Raw genomic sequence first — 27,816 nt, forward strand, 5'->3', positions numbered from 1 at the left:
CTTGTTTAGATGAGAGGCCATGAGATCTATCTCTGGAAGCTCCCACATCTGAACAATCTGAGAAAACACATCTGGATGGAGAGACCACTCCCCTGTATGTAAAGTCTGGCGGCTGAGATAATCCGCCTCCCAATTGTCTACACCTGGGATATGCACCGCAGAGATTAGACAGGAGCTGGATTCCGCCCAAGCAAGTATCCGAGATACTTCTTTCATAGCTTGGGGACTGTGAGTCCCACCCTGATGATTGACATAAGCCACAGTTGTGATATTGTCTGTCTGAAAACAAATGAACGGTTCTCTCTTTAGTAGAGGCCAGAACTAAAGAGCCCTGAGAATTGCACGGAGTTATAAAATATTGATTGGTAATCTTGCCTCTTGAGATTTCCAAACCCCTTGTGCTGTCAGAGACCCCCAAACGGCTCCCCAACCTGAAAGACTCGCATCTGTTGTGATCACAGTCCAGGTTGGGCGAACAAAAGAAGCCCCTTGAACCAAACGATGGTGATCTATCCACCATGTCAGAGAGTGTCGTACATTGGGATTCAAGGATATTAATTGTGATATCTTTGTATAATCCCTGCACCATTGATTCAGCATATAAAGCTGTAGAGGTCTCATGTGAAAACGAGCAAAGGGGATTGCGTCCGATGCTGCAGTCATGAGACCTAAAACTTCCATACACATAGCCACTGAAGGGAATGACTGAGACTGAAGGTGCCGGCAGGCTGCAACCAATTTTAAACGTCTCTTGTCTGTTAGAGACAGAGTCATGGACACTGAATCTATCTGGAAATCTAAAAAGGTGACCCTTGTCTGAGGAATCAAGAAACTTTTTGGTAAATTGATCCTCCAACCATGTTTCCGAAGAAACAACACTAGTTGATTCGTGTGAGATTCTGCAGTATGTAAAGACTGAGCTAGTACCAAGATATCGTCCAAATAAGGAAACACCGCAATACCCTGTTCTCTGATTACAGATAGTAGGGCACCCAGAACCTTCGAAAAGATTCTTGGAGCTGTTGCTAGGCCAAATGGAAGAGCAACAAATTGGTAATGCTTGTCTAGAAAAGAGAATCTCAGAAACGGATAGTGTTCTGGATGAATCGGAATATGAAGGTATGCATCCTGCAAGTCTATTGTGGACATATAATGTCCTTGCTGAACAAAAGGCAGAATAGTCCTTATAGTCACCATCTTGAAAGTTGGTACTCTTACATAACGATTCAAAATTTTCAGATCCAGAACTGGTCTGAACAAATTTTCTTTCTTTGGTACAATGAATAGGTTTGAATAAAACCCCAAACCTTGTTCCTGAAGAGGAACTGGCATGATTACCCCTGAAGACTCCAGGTCTGAAACACACTTCAGAAAAGCCTGAGCTTTTACTGGATTTACAGGAATGTGTGAGAGAAAAAAATCTTCTCATAGGAGGTTTACTTTGAATCCTATTCGATACCCTTGAGAGACAATGCTCTGAATCCAATGATTTTGGACAGATTTTATCCAAAAATCCTTGAAAAACCTTAATCTGCCCCCTACCAGCTGAGCTGGAATGAGGGCCGCACCTTCATGCGGACTTAGGGGCAGACTTTGGTTTCCTAAATGGCTTGGATTTATTCCAATTTGAGGAAGGCTTCCAACTGGAAGCAGATTCCTTGGGAGGAGGATTAAGTTTTTGTTCCTTATTCTGACGAAAGGAACGAAAACGGTTAGAAGCCTTAGATTAACCCTTAGGTTTTTTATCCTGAGGCAAAAAAACTCCTTTTCCTCCAGTGATAGTTGAAATAATAGAATCCAACTGAGAACCAAATAAATTATTACCTTGGAAAGAAAAAGAGAGTAATCTAGATTTAGATGTCATATCAGCATTCCAAGATTTAAGCCACAAAGCTCTTCTAGCTAATACAGCTAAAGACATGGATCTAACATCAATTTTGATAATATCAAAAATGGCATCACAAATAAAATGATTAGCATGTTGCAGTAAGCGAACAATGCTAGATATGTCAGATTCCAATTCATGTTGCGCTAAATTTTCCAACCAGAAAGTTGATGCAGCCGCAACATCACCCAAAAGAAATAGCAGGTCTGAGAAGATGACCTGAATATAAATAGGCCTTCCTTAGATAAGATTCAAGCTTCCTATCTAAAGGATCCTTAAAGGAAGTGCTATCTTCCATAGGAATAGTGGTACGTTTAGCAAGAGTAGAAATAGCCCCATCAACTTTGAGGATTTTTTCCCAAAACTCTATAGATTTTGCTTGTAAAGGATACAATCTCTTAAACCTTGAAGAAGGAACAAAGGAAGTACCTGGCTTATTCCATTCCCTAGAAATCATATCAGAAATAGCCCCAGGAATGGGAAAAACACCCGGAGGTTTAAAAACAGCATTTAAACGTTTATTAGACTGAACGTCAATAGGACTGGTTACCTCAATATCCGAAGTAATTAACACTTCTTTTAATAAAGAACGCATATACTCTATTTTAAATAAATAAGTAGATTTGTCAGTGTCAATATCTGAGGAAGGATCTTCTGTTTCAGATAGATCCTCAGCAGAAGAGGATGAATTATTATGTTGTTGGTCATTTGAAATTTCATCAGCTAAATGAGAAGTTTTAAAAGACCTTTTACGTTTATTAGAAGGTGGAAATGCAGACAAAGCCTTCATAATAGATTCAGAAACAAATTCTTTAAAATTTACAGGTATATCTTGCACATTAGAAGTTGAAGGAACTGCAACTGGCAATGTACTATTACTGATAAAAACGCTATCTGCATGTAAAAGTTTATCATGACAACTATTACAAATGACATTCGGTGGAATAATTTCTACAATTTTGCAACAAATGCACTTAGCTTTAGTAGAACCGATGTCAGGCAGCAATGTTCCAGCAGAAACTTCAGAGACAGGATCGGATTGGGACATCTTGCTCAATGTAAAAGAAAAAACAACATATAAAGCAAAATGATCTATTTCCTTAAATGACAGTTTCAGGAATGGGAAAAAATGCAAAAGCATAGGCCTCTTGATAGAGAAGAAAGCAGGAGGCAAACATGAATGGGGTATTGAAATAATGAAAAAAATTTGGCGCCAAGTATGACGCACAACGTAACGTAAACTTTTTTGGCGCCAAAAATGACCGGAAATGACACACTTGCGTCACTAATGACGCCGCCGTGAAAACGGTCTCGACGTCACGTATGACGCTGGAAATGACGAAGTTGCGTCAAAAACGTAATTTCCCGCGCCAAAAAAGTTTGCGCCCAAAAATGACGCAATAAAGTCTAACATTTGACGCACCCGCGGGCCTAATACCCGCAAATGCAAAGTAGTCAAAATTTGAAAAAGACTAAACCCCAGGTAAGAAACTAATTTCTTAAAGTGTTTTATATTCCCAAATATGAAACTGACAGTCTGCAGAAGGAAATACATTAACCTGACTCATAGCAAATATAAGTATAATACATATATTTAGAACTTTATATAATTTGCATAAAGTGCCACACCATAGCTGAGAGTGTCTTAAGTAATAAAAACATACTTACCAAAAGACACCCATCCACATATAGCAGATAGCCAAACCAGTACTGAAACAGTTCTTTAGTAGAGGTAATGGTAAATTTGAGAGTATATCGTCGATCTGAAAAGGGAGGTAGGAGATGAATCTCTACGACCGATAACAGAGAACCCATGAAAAAGACCCCCGTTAGGGAAATCATCATATCCAATAGGTGATACTCCCTTCACGTCCCTCTGACATTCGCTGTACTCTGAGAGGAATCGGGCTTCAACAATGCTGAGAAGCGCATATCAACGTAGAAATCTTAGCACAAACTTACTTCACCACCTCCATAGGAGGCAAAGTTTGTAAAAACTGAATTGTGGGAGTGGTGAGGGGTGTATTTAAAGGCATTTTGAGGTTTGGGAAACTTTGCCCCTCCTGGTAGGATTGTATATCCCATATGTCACTAGCTCATGGACTCTTGCCAATTACATGAAAGAAATTTAGATTTATCCAATTTTGCAGCCAGAGTTGCCCCCCCGACCCCCCCCCCCAGGCTTTCTCTACCATTTGAGAGAGCAGTGAGCCAATCAGAAGCTTTAACACAGTAGCCAAAAAAACAATCAGCGCATAATGCTGGGATATGCTAACTGCTCATTGGAACAGAATTTTAGCCGGGCACGGTTTGTGCATCAGAATCGGGAAAGAAATATACATAGTATCTAATACACAAGTGCTACAATAAGCCTTACTGAGTACAGCTATGCATGTTCTCCTCACAAAAGCCAGAAATTGGAGATGAAATCCTTTAGCCAGCGAGCGACAAAGTGCACAGTCTACTCAGCTCTATGGATCTCTCTCTAAGGTCACTGAATTTATATGGAACAGACTGGCTGACCAATCAGTGAGCAAACAGACCAGAGATGCAAAACTGCTTACGTCTAAACTGAATTTATGTAAAAACTAGCAAATTCTCAGCAGTTTGCACCACCTAAGCAAGGTCCAGAAGTGATTTATTAAATGTAATGTCCCTTTTAAAAAAGAGTTAAACATTTCTATAATCCTAATAAAAGTGAGTTGGTTTGAATTGGCTTTGCCCACACCAGATTGCACAAGCACCACAACAGAGCGCTACTTTACAGATGTTGTTCAATCAAGATAGAAAGAATTAACAGAATTGTTTCCTGTTACAAAACAAGCACAGTTAAAAATTTTAATGTTTTAAATTTGTAAACTGGTTAAACAAATAGGTAAAGTACCACTTAGGAGCCACATAAAACTTCTGGAAAAGAGCGGAAACTGCCACTGACCCAATCAGCGGCACTATTTGCTCAGCCCAGCTGCTCTCTGCAGCTCACGAGTGATACTTTAGCTATGGGTGGGTCAATAGTGATAAAAAAAATAATTAGAGCAAGTAATTTTTAGTTACTATAAGCACCTTTAAAGGAATATTATAATGTAAAATTGTATCCCCTTTAATGGGATCCCAATAATGCTTTCACCTGCTGAGGTATTAAATCACTTGCAGATATCTGCTTTACCTTTACCTTGTCATTAGAAATAGCTGTTTTTGCCCATCAAACCACCATCTATACTAAAAAATTTTTTATAAATTGCATACTTCAACTTAATATTTTTGTTTAAGTGAAAAAAATTTAAACAATTTAGACAGATTGTGTTGCTTTGCAGCCTGCAATAAAGACAAAGATTTTGTTTATCCAGTTGTAATTACTCGAATGTGAAAGAAACAACACCAACATGTTAGGTAAAAATAAAGACAATTCAAAAACAGAATCACTGAGTTGCAAAAAGGATCACCCCCTCCTAAAATGACTTGTAAACTCAATCGGGTGTAGCTAATCACCTTCTCAACGGCACACACAAAGCTATTTGACCTTCAACCGTGATAAGCTGTGGGCATATTAATTAGCTCAGCATGAAAAGAGCTTTCCTGGAGCATCTCAGTCCCTGGTAGTGCAACTGAAGCAAGTTATAAGTTGCACTGAGTAATTACAACTAGATAAACAAAAAATATGTCTGTCTTTATTTCAGGCTGCAAAGAAACAAAATGTAATTATTTTCAAGGGGGGTGATTCTTTTCAATACCCACTGTAGGATTTATATAAAATCAATTAGTTGCGTATATTTTGATTCAATAAAGGTCTGTGAATCTACTGTTTATTTTGTTAACCTTCAACTAACTGTAATTTGATTAATTAAAACATTGCTGCTTCTAATGGATTGCAACCGCTTAGAAGCTGATGCCAAAAATCATCTGAAGACACGTGTAATATTTTCGCAAGAAGACTACTATTATACAAAATCTGCGCTAAATTTGTGCTACTGATAGGTGACAAGGAACTGGACTAAGACAATGGGAAGATTTGCTGAGTGCTCCAGTCTTAATGGTTATGTAAAGTCTGTTAGTCGGTGATAAAAGGAAGCCACACGTGCCATTATTTACACGACTATCAGTAGAAGCAGTAGCAAAAACACTAGTTTTTATGTGAAGGTTAGAATTTAAAAGGGCAGTCCCATAGCTGACAAATTGTATTCACGTGTAAACGGGCAGATTTACTTGTGGGGTTTAACAAGTGTGTAATGTGCTTGAAACTAGGGATGTCCATTTGTCACATTAAGGACGAACCAAATGCAGAAGATGGCAGCTGCAAGCCGCGTTCAGCAATTTTCGAAGCCGGAATTCTTCTTGTGAAGGTGGTCTGTGGAAATCCATATCTTAGTGTGTCGCACTTTCACAAGAAGAAATCCGGCTCCGAAAATTGCTGAACGCTGCTTTCGGCTGCCATCTTCCTACTGAATGTCAATAACGCACATCCCTACTTGTAACGTTAATTTAGAACAAACAGTTACACACTGTTAGGTAAAGAGCAAACGCATCTTAAAGGGACATGAAAGTCGCAACGAAACTGTCATGATTCAGTTAGAACATTCAGCTTTAAAACAACTATTATGAAATTGACTTTGTTCTCTTGGTATTCTTTGACGTGCCTACCTAGGTAGGATCAGGAGATGCGTGTCTTGAGCACTAAGCAGTGTTTAAATGCTGCCCTCTAGTAATAAACAATGTATAACACCGTTATAAACACGGCTGTGTATTCAATTTGAGAACCAAAGTACATTGGAAAGTTGTTTTTAAACGCCAAGCTCTACCAGAATCATAAACGCTTTATTTTGTCTTTACGTCCCTTTTAATTGTTTACTTTTATTAGTGGAACCACAGTGTTTTGGACAATGCTTAACCCCATGGCTGCCAAAGAGCTCTGCAATATACAGTTGTCTAATAAATGTTGTTGTCCTCTCTGGTAGCCAGTGATTTTATGGGAGACACTATGCTTATAAATGTAGGCATTTATTGTGTGCAAAAACAAAATTTATGCTTACCTGATAAATTTATTTCTCTTGTGGTGTATCCAGTCCACGGATTCATCCATTACTTGTGGGATATTCTCCTTCCCAACAGGAAGCTGCAAGAGGACACCCACAGCAGAGCTGTCTATATAGTTCCTCCCCTAACTGCCACCCCCAGTCATTCGACCGAAGACAAGCAAGAAAAAAGGAGAAACTATAGGGTGCAGTGGTGACTGTAGTTTAAAAATAAAAAACACCTGCCTTAAAATGACAGGGCGGGCCGTGGACTGGATACACCACAAGAGAAATACATTTATCAGGTAAGCATAAATTTTGTTTTCTCTTGTAAAGGTGTATCCAGTCCACGGGTTCATCCATTACTTGTGGGATACCAAAAGCTTTAGGACACGGATGAAGGGAGGGACAAGGCAGGCGCTTAAACGGAAGGCACCACTGCCTGTAAGACCTTTCTCCCAAAAATAGCCTCTGAGGAAGCAAAAGTATCAAATTTGTAGAATTTAGAAAAAGTATGAAGCGCAGACCAAGTCGCCGCCTTACAAATCTGTTCAACAGAGGCCTCATTCTTAAAAGCCCATGTAGAAGCTACTGCTCTAGTGGAATGAGCTGTAATCCTTTCAGGAGGCTGCTGGCCAGCAGTCTCATAAGCTAAGCGGATTAAGCTTCTCAGCCAAAAAGAAAGAGAAGATGCCGAAGCCTTTTGGCCTCTCCTCTGTCCAGAGTAGACAACAAACAATGCAGATGTTTGACGATAATCCTTCGTAGCTTGTAAATAGGGCTGCAACTAACGATTATTTTCATAATCGATTAATCGGCCGATTATTTTTTTGATTAATCGACTAATCGGTTAAAAAAAAATTCCTATATTTAAAATAAAATCCAAATACTGAGTGTTATAAATATAAACTTCCAACTAAAACTTTACATTAAAACAACTATTGATCCAATTTTTTAAGCAGCAGAACAATTTTTTTTAATTAAGCAAAACAAAAGCACAAACTCTTTGAAAAGAGGTAGAAGTAGAAATAGATAAACTACCACTGTTGATAACATTCTGCTATTCACTCTTTCAGAAACTTTGCATTGAAATGCAAAAATGTCATCATGACCACATGCTTCTGGCTCTCTTTTTTGCAAGCTATTTTGCCTGCTCAGATGGTGTTGAGGTGCCTGGGATTCATAAGTAGGGTTTTGCCAATTTCACCAAGGTGGGCTATTTCTCTTTGTTAGTTCTCCACCAATGCAAGGGGCCTCTCAACAAAGTGAGCCTGGACTTAATTTTAACATAAAAATATCTTGAATATCTATATGCAGTGGTAAATAACCAGCTATAAGGTTGGGGGGGGGAATATTAGTCCACTCTTAAAATAACAAATATATACTTACAGAGGTTGAACTTGGTACATTTTCCAATTAATTAAAAATAGAAGAAAAAAGGCAAAAGAGCTAACGACTATATATCAGTAAAAGGATACAGCCTTACACATTTATCTATAGAGTACATATAAACAGAAATAGCAAGCAATCTGCTAAAAATTGTGCAAACAGGTAATAGTGACATCAATTCATATAACAAATGGCATCAATCTAGGGCTAGGTGTAAATAACAAGCTCAGCAGTATATCATGCAAAGCATAGTCCCAAATCACCTGATTTAATATAAACAATACAAATTATGACTCCTATTTTATTTCTGGGTTGCACATAAGACAGGAGTAGATGTAAACTTAAAAAGAAACCTATAGTGTCATGAAAAAGTGAAAAGTAAAATGTCTGTAGATGTCCTTTAGGCTAAGGACATAACCATAAAACACAATACCATATGCAGGAGCTCATCGGAGTGAAGCAGCTGGTGCCGTGCACAGACAAACTAATTGCAAACCAACTAATCGATTCGTTGACAACTATTTTCATAATCGATTATTATCGATTATGCCGATTAGTTGTTGCAGCTCTACTTGTAAATAAAACTTTAAAGCACGAACGACATCAAGATTGTGTAATAGACGTTCCTTCTGAGAGGAAGGATTAGGACATAATGAGGGAACAACGATCTCCTGATTTATATTCTTATTAGATACCACTTTAGGAAGAAACCCAGGTTTGGTACGTAAAACTACCTTATCTGCATGGAAAATTAGATAAGGGGAATCACACTGTAAAGCAGATAACTCCGAAACTCTTCGAGCCGAGGAGATAGCTACTAAAAACAGAACTTTCCAAGATAAAAGTTTAATATCTATGGAATGCAAAGGTTCAAACGGAACCCCTTGAAGAACTTTAAGAACTAAATTTAAACTCCATGGCGGAGCAACAGGTTTAAACACAGGCGTGATTCTAACCAAAGTCTGACAAAACGCCTGGACGTCTGGAACCTCAGCCAGACGTTTGTGCAAAAGAATAGACAGAGCAGAAATCTGTCCCTTTAAGGAACTAGCTGACAATCCCTTCTCCAATCCCTCTTGGAGAAAGGATAATATCCTAGGAATCCTGACTTTACTCAATGAGTAACCCTTGGATTCACACCAATGAAGATATTTACACCATATCTTATCATAGATTTTCCTGGTGACAGGCTTTCGAGCCTGAATTAAGGTATCAATGACCGACTCAGAAAAACCATGCTTTGATAGAATCAAGCGTTCAATCTCCAAGCAGTCAGGCGCAGAGAAATTAGATTTGGATGTTTGAAGGGACCTTGAAGTAGAAGGTCCTGCCTTAGCGGCAGAGTCCATGGGGGAAAGGATGATATGTCCACCAGATCTACATACCAAGTTCTGCGTGGCCACGCAGGAGCTATCAAGATCACTGAAGCTCTCTCCTGCTTGATCTTGGCAATCAGACGAGGGAGCAGAGGAAACGGTGGAAACACATAAGTCAGGCTGAAGGACCAGGGCGCTGCTAGAGCATCTATCAGCGCTGCCTTGGGATCCCTGGACCTGGACCCGTAACGAGGAAGCTTGCCGTTCTCTAGAAAAAAATATACTGAACATACCTCAAAGCAGGTAATCTGCAGACCGTCCCCCCAACTGAAGTTTTCTTTCCATACTCTTTAGTTATGTGTGAGAACAGCAATGGACCTTAGTTACAAACCGCTAAGATTATCAAACCTCCAGGCAGAATTCTTCTTCCAATTTCTGCCTGAGAGTAAAACAGTACAACGCCGGTACCGTTTAAAAATAACAAACTCTTGAATGAAGATAAAAACTACACTAAGTCACCACATATCTCTTGATACTTCCTTTCTTGTCGAGAGCTGTAAGAGAATGACTGGGGGTGGCAGTTAGGGGAGAAGCTATATAGACAGCTCTGCTGTGGGAGTCCTCTTGCCGCTTCCTGTTGGGAAGGAGAATATCCCACAAGTAATGGATGAACCCGTGGACTGGATACACCTTTACAAGAGAAATATGACATAAATGCTGCTTGGATTTAAACTAATGTACTAGTATCAGTTGTGCACTTCTGACTAATGCACATTGTCTTAGTGTCAATTAGCAGGAAGTACCAGTCAACCAGCATAAACAGAAAGTATCTAATAGCCAATAAGCATTACTAGGAAGTGCCTATTAACCAAATAGCATTAGAAGGACATGTCTATTAACCAATCATCATTGGTCTATTAACCCTTAAGAGCAGGAAGTGCCTATTAATTAACTAGAATTAGCAGGAAGTGCCTATTAGACAATGAGCATTGGCAGGAAGTGTCTATTAACCAATTAGCAAGAACAGGAAGTGCCTATTAACCAATTAGCATTAGCAGGAAATGCCAAATAATCCTCAAGAGCAGGAAGTTCCTATTAACCAATTAGCAAGAGCAGGAAGTGCCTATTAGCCAATGAGCATTAGGAGGAAGTGACTGTTAGCCAATAAACAATAGGAGGAAGTGCCTATTAACCAATTAGAATTAGCAGGAAGTGCCTATTTACCATTCGCAAGAAGTGCCTATTTACTATTCGCAGGAAGTGCCTATTAACCAATTGGCATTAGGAGGAAATGCCTAATAGAACTTATCTCAGCTGTGCCCCTGCTTTGCAAAAAGTCTGATTTTTAAACATATCTACCCAAGCCTTGCAAGAAAATACAGAACTTATCTCAGCTGTGCCCCTGCTTTGCAAAAAGTCTGATTTTTAAACATATCTACCCAAGCCTTGCAAGAAAATACAGAACTTATCTCAGCTGTGCCCCTGCTTTGCAAAAAGTCTGATTTTTAAACATATCTACCCAAGCCTTGCAAGAAAATACAGAACTTATCTCAGCTGTGCCCCTGCTTTGCAAAAAGTCTGATTTTTAAACATATCTACCCAAGCCTTGCAAGAAAATACAGAACTTATCTCAGCTGTGCCCCTGCTTTGCAAAAAGTCTGATTTTTAAACATATCTACCCAAGCCTTGCAAGAAAATACAGAACTTATCTCAGCTGTGCCCCTGCTTTGCAAAAAGTCTGATTTTTAAACATATCTACCCAAGCCTTGCAAGAAAATACAGAACTTATCTCAGCTGTGCCCCTGCTTTGCAAAAAGTCTGATTTTTAAACATATCTACCCAAGCCTTGCAAGAAAATACAGAACTTATCTCAGCTGTGCCCCTGCTTTGCAAAAAGTCTGATTTTTAAACATATCTACCCAAGCCTTGCAAGAAAATACAGAACTTATCTCAGCTGTGCCCCTGCTTTGCAAAAAGTCTGATTTTTAAACATATCTACCCAAGCCTTGCAAGAAAATACAGAACTTATCTCAGCTGTGCCCCTGCTTTGCAAAAAGTCTGATTTTTAAACATATCTACCCAAGCCTTGCAAGAAAATACAGAACTTATCTCAGCTGTGCCCCTGCTTTGCAAAAAGTCTGATTTTTAAACATATCTACCCAAGCCTTGCAAGAAAATACAGAACTTATCTCAGCTGTGCCCCTGCTTTGCAAAAAGTCTGATTTTTAAACATATCTACCCAAGCCTTGCAAGAAAATACAGAACTTATCTCAGCTGTGCCCCTGCTTTGCAAAAAGTCTGATTTTTAAACATATCTACCCAAGCCTTGCAAGAAAATACAGAACTTATCTCAGCTGTGCCCCTGCTTTGCAAAAAGGTAGATCCTGCAAGATAGTTATATCATTATATTTAACCTACCCTGTTATTTTCTGATGTGTGTATTGTTATATGTATTGGCTATTTATTGTTTTCTTTTTATGATTTAAAATGCATATTTTATTACCATTATGTCTGACCATTATGTTAAAAGTTAGTTTAATCAGCTAAGGCCATGTATCTTTTTTGGACTTTAATGGTTTTATTCCCCTACATGAATACCTCTGTGTTATCTCTGTAATTTTAACTTTCCCTGTGTTTTTGCTTTTATGACCCTTAGCTCAAATGTTCATAGATATTCCCTCCCCATTCCTCTAAATGTTTGCAGCCCAATCTGACGCTAATTTATCTCTCTCCTTTAGTCTGATTTTTAAACATATCTACCCAAGCCTTGCAAGAAAATACAGAACTTATCTCAGCTGTGCCCCTGCTTTGCAAAAAGGTAGATCCTGCAAGATAGTTTCCCTCCCACCCTGCCCCTCACCCCACCCACCCCAGGCTCATTTCTTCCTTTATAGATAGTCTCCCACACTTATTTCATTCTCCTTAAATGACAGCTGCAACCACTGATCAGCACATCCTTCCTTCTACTTAACCCTATAGAATAAAACATAATTTATGTAAGAACTTACCTGATAAATTCATTTCTTTCATATTAACAAGAGTCCATGAGCTAGTGACGTATGGGATATACATTCCTACCAGGAGGGGCAAAGTTTCCCAAACCTTAAAATGCCTATAAATACACCCCTCACCACACCCACAAATCAGTTTAACGAATAGCCAAGAAGTGGGGTGATAAGAAAAAAAGTGCGAAGCATATAAAATAAGGAATTGGAATAATTGTGCTTTATACAAAAAAATCATAACCACCACAAAAAAGGGTGGGCCTCATGGACTCTTGTTAATATGAAAGAAATGAATTTATCAGGTAAGTTCTTACATAAATTATGTTTTCTTTCATGTAATTAACAAGAGTCCATGAGCTAGTGACGTATGGGATAATGACTACCCAAGATGTGGATCTTTCCACACAAGAGTCACTAGAGAGGGAGGGATAAAATAAAGACAGCCAATTCCTGCTGAAAATAATCCACACCCAAAATAAAGTTTAACAAAAAACATAAGCAGAAGATTCAAACTGAAACCGCTGCCTGAAGAACTTTTCTACCAAAAACTGCTTCAGAAGAAGAAAATACATCAAAATGGTAGAATTTAGTAAAAGTATGCAAAGAGGACCAAGTTGCTGCTTTGCAGATCTGGTCAACCGAAGCTTCATTCCTAAACGCCCAGGAAGTAGAAACTGACCTAGTAGAATGAGCTGTAATTCTTTGAGGCGGAATTTTACCCGACTCAACATAGGCAAGATGAATTAAAGATTTCAACCAAGATGCCAAAGAAATGGCAGAAGCTTTCTGGCCTTTCCTAGAACCGGAAAAGATAACAAATAGACTAGAAGTCTTACGGAAAGATTTCGTAGCTTCAACATAATATTTCAAAGCTCTAACAACATCCAAAGAATGCAATGATTTCTCCTTAGAATTCTTAGGATTAGGACATAATGAAGGAACCACAATTTCTCTACTAATGTTGTTGGAATTCACAACTTTAGGTAAAAATTCAAAAGAAGTTCGCAACACCGCCTTATCCTGATGAAAAATCAGAAAAGGAGACTCACACGAAAGAGCAGATAATTCAGAAACTCTTCTAGCAGAAGAGATGGCCAAAAGGAACAAAACTTTCCAAGAAAGTAATTTAATGTCCAATGAATGCATAGGTTCAAACGGAGGAGCTTGAAGAGCTCCCAAAACCAAATTCAAACTCCATGGAGGAGAAATTGACTTAATGACAGGTTTCATACGAACCAAAGCTTGTACAAAACAATGAATATCAGGAAGAATAGCAATCTTTCTGTGAAAAAGAACAGAAAGAGCGGAGATTTGTCCTTTCAAAGAACTCGCGGACAAACCCTTATCTAAACCATCCTGAAGAAACTGTAAAATTCTCGGTATTCTAAAAGAATGCCAAGAAAAATGATGAGAAAGACACCAAGAAATATAAGTCTTCCAGACTCTATAATATATCTCTCGAGATACAGATTTACGAGCCTGTAACATAGTATTAATCACGGAGTCAGAGAAACCTCTATGACCAAGAATCAAGCGTTCAATCTCCATACCTTTAAATTTAAGGATTTCAGATCCGGATGGAAAAAAGGACCTTGAGACAGAAGGTCTGGTCTTAACGGAAGAGTCCATGGTTGGCAAGATGCCATCCGGACAAGATCCGCATACCAAAACCTGTGAGGCCATGCCGGAGCTATTAGCAGAACAACGAGCATTCCCTCAGAATCTTGGAGATTACTCTTGGAAGAAGAACTAGAGGCGGAAAGATATAGGCAGGATGATACTTCCAAGGAAGTGATAATGCATCCACTGCCTCCGCCTGAGGATCCCGGGATCTGGACAGATACCTGGGAAGTTTCTTGTTTAGATGAGAGGCCATCAGATCTATCTCTGGGAGCCCCCACATTTGAACAATCTGAAGAAATACCTCTGGGTGAAGAGACCATTCGCCCGGATGCAACGTTTGGCGACTGAGATAATCCGCTTCCCAATTGTCTACACCTGGGATATGAACCGCAGAGATTAGACAGGAGCTGGATTCCACCCAAACCAAAATTCGAGATACTTCTTTCATAGCCAGAGGACTGTGAGTCCCTCCTTGATGATTGATGTATGCCACAGTTGTGACATTGTCTGTCTGAAAACAAATGAACGATTCTCTCTTCAGAAGAGGCCAAAACTGAAGAGCTCTGAAAACTGCACGGAGTTCCAAGATATTGATCGGTAATCTCACCTCCTGAGATTCCCAAACTCCTTGTGCCGTCAGAGATCCCCACACAGCTCCCCAACCTGTGAGACTTGCATCTGTTGAAATTACAGTCCAGGTCGGAAGAACAAAAGAAGCCCCCTGAATTAAACGATGGTGATCTGTCCACCACGTCAGAGAGTGCCGAACAATCGGTTTTAAAGATATTAATTGATATATCTTCGTGTAATCCCTGCACCATTGGTTCAGCATACAGAGCTGAAGAGGTCGCATGTGAAAACGAGCAAAGGGGATCGCGTCCGATGCAGCAGTCATAAGACCTAGAATTTCCATGCATAAGGCTACCGAAGGGAATGATTGAGATTGAAGGTTTCGACAGGCTGTAATCAATTTTAGACGTCTCTTGTCTGTTAAAGACAAAGTCATGGACACTGAATCTATCTGGAAACCCAGAAAGGTTACCCTTGTTTGAGGAATCAAAGAACTTTTTGGTAAATTGATCCTCCAACCATGATCTTGAAGAAACAACACAAGTCGATTCGTATGAGACTCTGCTAAATGTAAAGACGGAGCAAGTACCAAGATATCGTCCAAATAAGGAAATACCACAATACCCTGTTCTCTGATTACAGACAGAAGGGCACCGAGAATCTTTGTGAAAATTCTTGGAGCTGTAGCAAGGCCAAACGGTAGAGCCACAAATTGGTAATGCTTGTCTAGAAAAGAGAATCTCAGGAACTGATAATGATCTGGATGAATCGGAATATGCAGATATGCATCCTGTAAATCTATTGTGGACATATAATTCCCTTGCTGAACAAAAGGCAATATAGTCCTTACAGTTACCATCTTGAACGTTGGTATCCTTACATAACGATTCAATAATTTTAGATCCAGAACTGGTCTGAAGGAATTCTCCTTCTTTGGTACAATGAAGAGATTTGAATAAAACCCCATCCCCTGTTCCGGAACTGGAACTGGCATAATTACTCCAGCCAACTCTAGATCTGAAACACAATTCAGAAATGCTTGAGCTTTCACTGGATTTACTGGGACATGGGAAAGAAAAAATCTCTTTGCAGGAGGTCTCATCTTGAAACCAATTCTGTACCCTTCTGAAACAATGTTCTGAATCCAAAGATTGTGAACAGAACTGATCCAAATTTCTTTGAAAAAACGTAACCTGCCCCCTACCAGCTGAACTGGAATGAGGGCCGTACCTTCATGTGAACTTAGAAGCAGGCTTTGCCTTTCTAGCAGGCTTGGATTTATTCCAGACTGGGGATGGTTTCCAAACTGAAACTGCTCCTGAGGACGAAGGATCAGGCTTTTGTTCTTTGTTGAAACGAAAGGAACGAAAACGATTGTTAGCCCTGTTTTTACCTTTAGACTTTTTATCCTGTGGTAAAAAAGTTCCTTTCCCACCAGTAACAGTTGAAATAATAGAATCCAACTGAGAACCAAATAATTTGTTTCCCTGGAAAGAAATGGAAAGTAGAGTTGATTTAGAAGCCATATCAGCATTCCAAGTCTTAAGCCATAAAGCTCTTCTGGCTAAGATAGCCAGAGACATAAATCTAACATCAACTCTAATAATATCAAAAATGGCATCACAGATGAAATTATTAGCATGCTGGAGAAGAATAATAATATCATGAGAATCACGATTTGTTACTTGTTGCGCTAGAGTTTCCAACCAAAAGGTTGAAGCTGCAGCAACATCAGCCAATGATATAGCAGGTCTAAGAAGATTACCTGAACATAGATAAGCTTTTCTTAGAAAAGATTCAATTTTTCTATCTAAAGGATCCTTAAACGAGGTACCATCTGATGTAGGAATGGTAGTACGTTTAGCAAGGGTAGAAATAGCCCCATCAACTTTAGGGATTTTGTCCCAAAATTCTAATCTGTCAGGCGGAACAGGATATAATTGCTTAAAACGTTTAGAAGGAGTAAATGAATTACCCAATCTATCCCATTCCTTAGCAATTACTGCAGAAATAGCATTAGGAACAGGAAAGACTTCTGGAATAACCGCAGGAGCTTTAAAAACCTTATCCAAACGTATAGAATTAGTATCAAGAGGACTAGAATCCTCTATTTCTAAAGCAATTAGTACTTCTTTAAGTAAAGAGCGAATAAATTCCATCTTAAATAAATATGAAGATTTATCAGCATCAATCTCTGAGACAGAATCCTCTGAACCAGAAGAGTCCAAAGAATCAGAATGATGGTGTTCATTTAAAAATTCATCTGTAGAGAGAGAAGATTTAAAAGACTTTTTACGTTTACTAGAAGGAGAAATAACAGACAAAGCCTTCTTTATGGATTCAGAAACAAAATCTCTTATGTTATCAGGAACATTCTGCACCTTAGATGTTGAGGGAACTGCAACAGGCAATGGTACATCACTAAAGGAAATATTATCTGCATTAACAAGTTTGTCATGACATTTAATACAAACAACAGCTGGAGGAATAGCTACCAAAAGTTTACAGCAGATACACTTAGCTTTGGTAGATCCAGCAGGCAGAGGTTTTCCTGTAGTATCTTCTGGCTCAGATGCAACGTGAGACATCTTGCAATATGTAAGAGAAAAAACAACATATAAAGCAAAATAGATCAAATTCCTTATAAGACAGTTTCAGGAATGGGAAAAAAATGCCAAACATCAAGCTTCTAGCAACCAGAAGCAAATGAAAAATGAGACTGAAATAATGTGGAGACAAAAGCGACGCCCATATTTTTTGGCGCCAAATAAGACGCCCACATTATTTGGCGCCTAAATGCTTTTGGCGCCAAAAATGACGCCACATCCGGAACGCCGACATTTTTGGCGCAAAATAACGTCAAAAAAATGACGCAACTTCCGGCGACACGTATGACGCCGGAAACGGAAATGAATTTTTGCGCCAAAAAAGTCCGCGCCAAGAATGACGCAATAAAATGAAGCATTTTCAGCCCCCGCGAGCCTAACAGCCCACAGGGAAAAAAGTCAAATTGATAATTAAAGCATAATCCCAAATATGAAACTGACTGTCTGGAAATAAGGAAAGTTGAACATTCTGAGTCAAGGCAAATAAATGTTTGAATACATATATTTAGAACTTTATAAATAAAGTGCCCAACCATAGCTTAGAGTGTCACAGAAAATAAGACTTACTTACCCCAGGACACTCATCTACATGTTTGTAGAAAGCCAAACCAGTACTGAAACGAGAATCAGTAGAGGAAATGGTAAATATAAGAGTATATCGTCGATCTGAAAAGGGAGGTAAGAGATGAATCTCTACGACCGATAACAGAGAACCTTATGAAATAGACCCCGTAGAAGGAGATCACTGCATTCAATAGGCAATACTCTCCTCACATCCCTCTGACATTCACTGCACGCTGAGAGGAAAACCGGGCTCCAACTTGCTGCGGAGCGCATATCAACGTAGAATCTAGCACAAACTTACTTCACCACCTCCCTTGGAGGCAAAGTTTGTAAAACTGATTTGTGGGTGTGGTGAGGGGTGTATTTATAGGCATTTTAAGGTTTGGGAAACTTTGCCCCTCCTGGTAGGAATGTATATCCCATACGTCACTAGCTCATGGACTCTTGTTAATTACATGAAAGAAATACCCTCTCTTCCTACATATAGCTATATATCACACATCAATAGTGTATATACTTTTCATTTTTATTTTTTATCTACACACCTCATACCACTAACATGAATCCAAATATATCCTTACTGTTATTCATGATAACCCTTTTCTCACTCCAATTTGGTTCACATAATAACCGCCATAAGCACACACCTCAAACTGGAAAACAAATTATCATACATCATGGCCTGCTCTGTTGCTGTAACTTATCTGCTGAGTGCTGGTGGAGGGTTATAAAAAATAACCCTCCTACCCCCACCTCACAATATTATAAAGTATCACATTCACTATATGGCCAATCAAAAATGATTTCCAAATTCCTATTCCTTATGTTACTTGCCCTTGCAAATGACGTAGAGTCTAACCCTGGTCCCCTAACAAATTCCATTCCTAGCCTTCCAGCTAAGAAAGGCCTCTCCTTTGTGCACTGTAATATCCGCAGCTTACTACCGAAAATTGATGCACTGCAAGCTTGGTGTTTACAATACAAACCCAAAATCATTGTGATCTCTGAATCGTGGCTAACCCGCAAAATACCTGACTCTGCCATTGCAATACATGGATATTCATGCCATAGAAATGATAGAGCAAAGAGGGGAGGTGGCATTGTAATTTATGTTGACAATTCCACAAAGTTCACCCCCTTACAAAAATCTAGCTCTCCTGCCACCTTTGATTTCCTTTCTGGCAAAATTGAGATCCCGTGCAGTAAATCAATCATTGTTGCAGGAATCTACCGCCCACCAAGCTCCCCTGTGCATTCCATTTCGGACATAGCACAGCTCCTTAGTGAATCCATAACTCAAAACCCAAAAAGTTAAATTTTGGTTTTTGGAGATTTTAACATCGATTGGCTGAATCCAAAAAATAACAGTTGTCGCTCGCTGTTTAAATCTTTGCATCTAACGCAATTAATCTCCTCCCCAACTCGCATAAACATCAAAAGCCATAATCATACCCTGCTCGACTGGATTCTCTCCACTTCTCCCGACCGAATCCAGGAGGCAGGTGTTCTCCCTAACAATTTCAGTGACCACTGCTTAGTGTACTGCGTGCGCAAAATAAAGGCAACTAAATCCTCTCCCAAGGTTACAATCACCAGGTCCTTCAAAAAATTTAATCTTCAATCATTTCTAAATGACATCAAGAACCTCCCCTGGCACAGATTAAACCTAATCCCAGATCTAGACTCTGCAGTTGAATTCTTTCAGTCTGAACTCCTACAAGTTTGGAATTTACATGCACCGCTGCGTAAGGTGAGAGTAAAAGGAGCACACTTGAATTGGATCACAGCTGACCTCATTCAAATGTACCAATTTCGGGATTCATTGTGGTCAAAGTTCAAGCATACTGGCTCTATGAATGATCACTGTGTATATAGAAAATGGCGAAATATATGTACTAAACAAACAAAATTGGCTAAGGCGCAATATTTCTGTGAAAATCTGAACAATAATATATGTAACCCTAGAAAGTTTTGGAAACTCATAAATAACTTACAAAATCCACCAATCCACTCCCAACCCTCTACTGTCAATGTGGATAACCAAAACCTGCAACTCCCCTTAGAAGTAGCAAATGCCTTTAACAATTATTTTGTAGGATGCTCCACCACCCTGATTGACAAACTAATAAATGGCACGCATCCTGAAGCTACAAATGTGGATCAGGCCCCACTAAAACAGCAAAGACCCAATATAGAAAAGTTCAATTTTAGACCTGTACCCTTCAATGTCATTAAGAAACACCTCGATAATCTAAAAATGAAAAACCAGTCAGGACCTGATCAAATCCCAGCAATGCTGTTGAAGCTCAGTGCGCCGGCAATTGCTAAGCCTGTTGCAACCCTAATTAACGAATCCTTGGTGTCTGGATACATACCCAAACTCTGGAAAACTGCAAGAGTAGTGCCTATTCATAAAAGTGGGGAGTTAACCTTGGTTTCTAACTATCGTCCTATATCACTGCTCCCTGTATTGTCAAAAATCCTAGAAAAATGCGTCCATACGCAATTATGCGAGTATTACCAACTTTCTAACTATCTGACCCCTGATCAATCAGGTTTCAGACCGAATCACTCCACTACAACTGCCCTCCTAAAAGTTTGCAACGACATCCAAACTGCCATGGAACAAGGAGACCTAACTGGAGCTATTTTCCTTGATTTTGCAAAGGCTTTTGACACAGTGGACCATGACCTACTACTTCTCAAACTAAAAAACTCTGGTATTGCTGATCACCCGTTAACCTGGTTTAAATCATATGTATCGGATCGATCACAATATGTCTCTGTCTCTAACATTGACTCCCTCCCTCTCCCAGTCACGTGTGGTGTTCCCCAAGGTTCCATTCTCGGCCCCCTACTATTCACATTATTTATAAATGATTTGCCTAATGTCTGCAAATCCTCAACTGTACACATGTACGCAGACGACACGGTAATCTATGCAAACAAATCTGATCTGCTGCAGCTTGAAACAGTGCTCCAAGACCAGTTCACAGAGGTAGAAAAGTGGATCTCGAAAAACAAACTCTTCCTAAACACTGACAAAACGGTCACAATGATCTTTGGAATGGGACCTAAAATACATAAATTACAAAATTCCCATCTTCGCATCAAAACAAAATCCAATTGCACGCTGACCGCAGTCCACTCTTTTAAATACTTAGGTATGTTGTTAGACCCCAATCTATCTTTTGGACTCCACATAGAAAAAATTGCCTCTAAACTTTATCCAAAACTAGGTGCCCTGTACAGAAACAAATCTTGCCTCAGCCCTACAGTAAAGGAAAAGATTGTACAGCAAATGCTGATGCCTATCTTGGATTATGGGGACATAGTATATGCACCTGCTCCGCAAACTCACCTTAATAAACTAAATACGTTATATAACTCGCTCTGCCGCTTTGTGCTACAATGTAACTACAGGACCCACCATTGTGACATGCTAAAAGAACTAAACTGGCTGTCGCTAGAATCCAGACGCACCCTCCATCTTTCCTGCCTTGTCTTTAAGAGCCTTTCTGGGAAGCTCCCACCCTACCTGAGCAGAATGCTCTCCCCTGCTATTCCCACCTCCTATAACCTCCGATCCAATAACAGCACATTATTTAGCTTGCCTCAATACAAAAAAAAAGCAGCTCGATCCTCCTTTTCCTACAGAGCGCCACAATTATGGAATGACCTCCCTCACACTTTAAAAACTTCCCCAAGCCTAAAATCCTTTAAGAGATCCCTCTATACATATCTCAAAACAGAATGCTCCTGTCATGGATAAATATTTCATACCTGCTCTATGTTAAATGTTTGCATATAATGTGTATTTTTATTATTGTTTTTGTATTTTATTGTACCCTATTGTATCAATGCAATGTTTTGTGATCCCAGGACATACTTGAAAACGAGAGAAATCTCAATGTATCCTTCCTGGTAAAATATTTTATAAATAAATAAATAAATAAAATAATAATCCTCTAGAGCAGGAAGTTCCTATTAACCAATTAGCAAGAGCAGGAAGTGCCTATTAGCCAATGAGCATTAGGAGGAAGTGACTGTTAGCCAATAAACAATAGGAGGAAGTTCCTATTAACCAATTAGAATTAGCAGGAAGTGCCTATTTACCATTCGCAAGAAGTGCCTATTTACCATTCGCAAGAAGTGCCTATTTACTATTCGCAGGTAGTGCCTATTAACAAATTTGCAAGAGCAGGAAGTGCCTATTAGCCAAAGAGCACTAGCCTATTACCCAATTAGCATTAGTAGGAAGTGCCTAGTTACCATTCACAGGAAGTGCCTTTTAATCAATAAGCCTTAGCAAGAAGTGACTTAACCAATTAGAATTAGCAGGAAGTGCCTATTAACCAATTAGCAAAAGCAGGAAAAGCCTGCTTTAGTAGGAAGTGCCTATTTACCATTCACAGGAAGTGCCTTTTAACCAATAAGCCTTAGCAAGAAGTGACTTAACCAATTAGAATTAGCAGGAAGTGCCTATTAACCAATTAGCAAAAGCAGGAAAAGCCTATTAACCAATTAGTAGGTACAGGAGGTGCCTATTAACCACTAAGAGCAGGAAGTGCCTATTAACCAATTAGTAAGAGCAGGAAGTGCCTATTAACCAATTAGTAAGAGCAGGAACTGACTATTAGCCAATGAGCATTAGGTTAAAGTGCCTATTAGCCAAAGAGCACTAGCAAAAATTGCCGATTAACCAATTAGCATTAGCAGGAAGTGCCTATTAGCCAATGAGCATAAACAGGAAGTGCTTATTAGCCAAATAGAGGGAAGTGTCTATTAACCAATAAGCATTAGCAGGAAGTGGCTATTAACCAATTAGCATTAGCAGGGAATGCCTATTAACCCTCAAGAGCAGGAAGTGCCTATTAATAAGCATTAGCAGGAAGTTACTATTAGCAAATGAGCACTAACAAGAAGTGCCTATTAACCAATTAACATTAGCAGAAAGTGCATATTAAACAATTAGCAAGAGCAGGAAGTGACTATTAGTCAATTAGCATTAGCAGGAAGTGCCTATTAACCAATAAGCCTTAGCAGGAAGTGTCTATTAACCAATTAGCATTAGCGGGAAATGCAAATTAATCATCAAGAGCAGGAAGTGCCTATGTATTTACCAATTAGCATTAGCAGGAAGTGCCTATTAGCCAATTAGCAAGAGCAGGAAGTGACTATTAGCCAATTAGCACTAGCAAAAAGTGCCTATTAGCTAAAGAGCACTAGCAAGAAGTGCCTATTAGCTAAAGAGCACTAGCAAGAAGTGCCTATTAACCAATTAGCATTAGCAGGAAGTGCCTATTTACCATTCACAGGAAGTGACTATTAACCAATTAGCATTAGCAGGAAATGCCTATTAATCATCAAGAGCAGGAAGTGCCTATTAACCAATTAGCAAGGGCAGGAAGTGCCTATTAACCAATTAGTAAGAGCAGGACGTGTCTATTAACCAATTAGTAAGAGCAGGAAGTGCCTATTAGCCAAAGAGCACTAGCAAGAAGTGCCTATTAACCAATAAGCATTAGAAGGAAGTGACTATTAGACAATGAGCATATGCAGGAAGTGCTTATTAGCCAATTAGAGGGAAGTGTCTATTAACCAATAAGCATTAGCAGGAAGTGCCTATTAACCAATTAGCATTAGCAGGGAATGCCTATTAACTCTCAAGAGCAGGAAGTGCCTATTAATAAGCATTAGCAGGAAGTTTCTATTAGCCAATGAGCATTAGCACGAAGTTACTATTAGCCAATGAGCACTAGCAAGAAGTGCCTATTAACCAATTAGAAAGAGCAGGAAGTGCCTAGTAATATTAGCAGGAAGTGCCTATTAACCAATAAACATTAGCAGGAAATGCCTATTAACCAATAAGTATTAGCAGGAAATGCCTATTAACCAATAAGTATTAGCAGGAAGTGCCTATTAACCAATAAGTATTAGCAGGAAGTGACTATTAACCAATTAGTATTAGAAGTTAGTGCCTATGTAGCATTCACAGGAAATGCCTATGTAGCATTCACAGGAAGTGCCTATTAACCAATTAGCATTAGCAGGTAGTGCCTATTTAACATTAGCAGGTAGTGCCTATTTAGCATTAGCAGGAAGTGCCTATTTAGCATTAGCAGGAATTGCCTATTAGCCAATGAACATTTGCAGGAAGTGTCTATTAACTAATTAGCATTAGCAGGGTCTATAAGCCAATGAGAATTAGCAGTAAGTGCCAATAAGCATTATCAGGAAGTGCCTATTAGTCAATGAGCATTTGCAGGAAGTGCCTAATAACCAATAAGCATTAGCAGTAACTAATTAGCATTAGCAGGGTCTATAAGCCAATGAGAATTAGCAGGAAGTACCTAATAACCCATTAGCAGGAAGTGCCTAATAACCAATGAGCATTAGCAGTAAGTGCCAATAAGCATTATCAGGAAGTGCATATTAGACAATGAGAATTAGCAGGAAGTGTCTATTAGCCAGTTAGCTGCAAGTGTACAACTGATATAGCTCTATTAACCCCTTAATGACCACAATGTACCCTGTATGTCACTGGTTGTTAAGGGTTTTTTCAGGACATAATAGCACAAGTCTAGCAAGAACACGCTATTAATGCCCTCCCTCCAGCAGGCTTTGAGGAATAGAGCAGTCTCTACGCTGGTGGCAAGACCGCGCTATAAAACAATCAAGTCCCAAAAAAAGGCCAGTGACATACAGGCTACGTCGCTGGTCCTTAAGGGGTTAATTGCAGCTTGAATTTGAAAGCAAAAAAATTACATATTTTACTGCAGCACTTTGATATGAAATAAAAAAAATGTCTGAGTACAGTGTCCATTTAATAGACATATTATGGCGCAAACATGCCCAGAAAAGCAGTAACCAGCGCTATCACTTGTGCCAACAGGACACTGGTTGGTTCTTTAATAAATATAAGTTCTGTTCAGAAACACTGTGGCTGAGCTATGGTGGTGTCTGCTTTATGTCACACGATTTTTTTACAACTTCAGGCAGGGCTGCCCCTCTAAATATTGCCAGTGTATTAACCCAAAATACAGGGCAGGTTCAAACGGCACAGAGATGAATTACCTCTGTTGTTGTTAGTTATAAAAAGATAAGTGGTTGTCCTGCACCCTGGACTTTAATCAGTGTGACCTACCCTAGCGGAGGAGAACTATCCTGGTTCTGAAGGAAAAAATCAACCTCTCCCTTCTCTGACCCTATTAAGAATCCTGGCTGCCAAGATAACCTTTGCTCCAGACCGCTTTCAGGGACGGACTCCTGCAGGAATCTAGGGTTCAGAACAGCAGCTGTACCCGATGCTGACAGTATACAGACTTCTTCACTGTGGGAAGGAGAGAAAATAGGAGGAAATGTTTTAGTCAACATAAACACCAAAAATAACAAAAACAAACAAACAAATGTGTGTGCATATATACATATATAGTCATATGCAAAAGTTTAGGCACCCCTGACAATTTCCATGATTTTCATTTATAAATAATTGGGTGTTTGAATCAGCAATTTTATTTTGATCTATCAAATAACTGAAGGACACAGTAATATTTCAGTAGTGAAATGAGGTTTATTGGATTAACAGAAAATGTGCAATATGCATCAAAACGAAATTAGACAGGTGCATAAATTTGGGCAGCCCAACAGAAATATTGCAATAATATTTAGTAGAGCCTCCTTTAGTAGAAATAACAGCCTCTAGATGCTTCCTATAGCCTGTAATGAGTGTCTGGATTCTGGATGAAGGTATTCTGGACCATTCCTCCTTGCAAAACATCTCCAGTTCAGTTAGGTTTGATGGTTGCCGAGTATGGTCAGCCCGCTTTAAATCACCCCACAGATTTTCAACGATATTCATATCTGGAGACTGGGATTGCCATTCCAGAACATTGTACTTGCACCTCTGCATAAATGCCAGAGAAGATTTTGAGCAGTGTTTTGGGTCGTTGTCTTGTTGAAATATCCAGCTCCTGCGTAACTTCAACTTTGTGACTGATTCTTCAACATTATTCTCAAGTATCTGCTGATATTGAGTGAAATTCCATGCGACCCTCAACTTTAACAAGATTCCCAGTACCGGCACTGGCCACACAGCATGATGGAGCACCCAGTAAATTTTACTGTGGGTAGCAAGTGTTTGTCATGGAACGCTGTGTTCTTTTGTCGCCATGCAGAATGCCCCTTGTTATGACCAAATAATTTAATCTTTTTTTCATCAGTCAACAGCACCTTATTCCAAAATGAAGCTGGCTTGTCCAAATGTGCGTTTGCATGCCTCAAGCGACTCTATTTGTGGTGTGTGTGCAGAAAAAGCTTCTTCCGCATCACTCTCCCATACGCTGAATTGTTGAACGATGCACAGTGACACCATCTGCAGCAAGATGATGTTGTAGGTCTTTGGAGGTGGTCTGTGGGCTGTTTTTGACCGTTCTCACCATCCTTTGCCTCTCCGATATTTTACTTCTGACCTTAACAAGAACTGTGCCTGTGACCTTCCATTTCCTCACTATGTTCCTCACAGTGGACACTGACAGCTTAAATCTCTGTGATAGCTTTTTGTAGCCTTCCCCTAAACCATAATGTTGAACAATCTTTGTTTTCAGCTAATTTGAAAGTTGTTTTGAGGCCCCCATGTTGCCACTCTTCAGAGGAGAGTCAAAGAGAACAACAACTTGCAATTGGCCACCTTAAATACCTTTTCTCATGATTGGATGCACCTGTCTATGAAGTGCAAGGCTTAATGGGCTCACCAAACCAATTGTGTGTTCCAATTAATCAGTGCTAGGAAGTTACAGGTATTCAAATCAACAAAATGACAAGGGTGCCCAAATTTAAGCACCTGTCTAATTTTGTTTTGATGCATATTGCACATTTTCTGTTAATCCAATAAACCTCATTTCACTACTGAAATATTACTGTGTCCTTCAGTTATTTGATAGAGCAAAATGAAATTGCTGATCCAAACACCCAATTATTTATAAATGAAAATCATGGGAATTGTCAGGGGTGCCTAAACTTTTGCATACGACTGTATATATACACACATACATACACACACACACACACACATATATATATATATATATATATATATATATATATATATATATATATATATATATATATATACTGTATATATATACACATATACACATACATATACACACACATACACACTAGGGCTGGGCGATATGGGCAAAAATGAAAATTGAAATTTTGGACCCAAAAAATCGCGATTGCGATTTTAATTGTGCTTTTCTTATAACTGACTATAACACCTTAATTTTTCAATAATTTTTTTTTATTAACACTACAGAATCTTAATGAACATGTTTTTCAATGTCCAATACACTCTGGGAGCATAAAAATACAAACCACAAAATAGTTCAAATAAAATTAGCTGCCTGTGCTGTGGTTACATAGTAGACACTAGCCAGTTCTTAGGTCTTCAGACACAACATTGTCATGTTTACTTGGGCAGTCAGTCTAGCTGTGGTACGATTAACATATGAAGCAGTGTAAGCATGGGGAAACCTGAAAAGTGCTGACTTTACAGCAGTATGATTTGTGTATACATGCAGTAAAGGTAGTACAATGCACACACTGCTGCATTTGTTATTAATTTATATGAGTGACTGTCAAGACAAACATGAGGGATATGGCATTGACAAGGTCAATCCTGACATCCTGCAGCCTGTCATATTACATCACACAGCAATTCTGTAGTACATAACAGAACACTAAGAACAGTTAAGAGTACATAATACAAACAAGTGAACTCAACACATACAAAGCTAATTGAAATGAAATTAACTGGCCAGTTCTTACGACATTGTCCATGTTTTC

General features: G+C 39.1%; 1 protein-coding gene across 6 annotated transcripts in view; it reads right to left on the reverse strand.

The window, feature by feature from the left end:
• Window positions 1-27,816, reverse strand: part of C2CD5 (C2 calcium dependent domain containing 5) — a 584,106-nt gene that overhangs the window by 305,002 nt on the left and 251,288 nt on the right. For 3 of the 6 annotated variants that reach the window (XM_053719102.1, XM_053719106.1, XM_053719105.1), the window contains one exon: window positions 25,115-25,300. In XM_053719102.1, coding sequence (XP_053575077.1) covers window positions 25,115-25,300 — 186 coding nt within the window. The remainder of the gene's footprint in view (window positions 1-25,114; window positions 25,301-27,816) is intronic. The other 3 variants (XM_053719104.1, XM_053719107.1, XM_053719103.1) reach the window with 2 other exon arrangements.

The sequence above is a fragment of the Bombina bombina genome, chromosome 6, assembly GCF_027579735.1.
Source record: "Bombina bombina isolate aBomBom1 chromosome 6, aBomBom1.pri, whole genome shotgun sequence".
Lineage (NCBI taxonomy): Eukaryota > Metazoa > Chordata > Amphibia > Anura > Bombinatoridae > Bombina > Bombina bombina.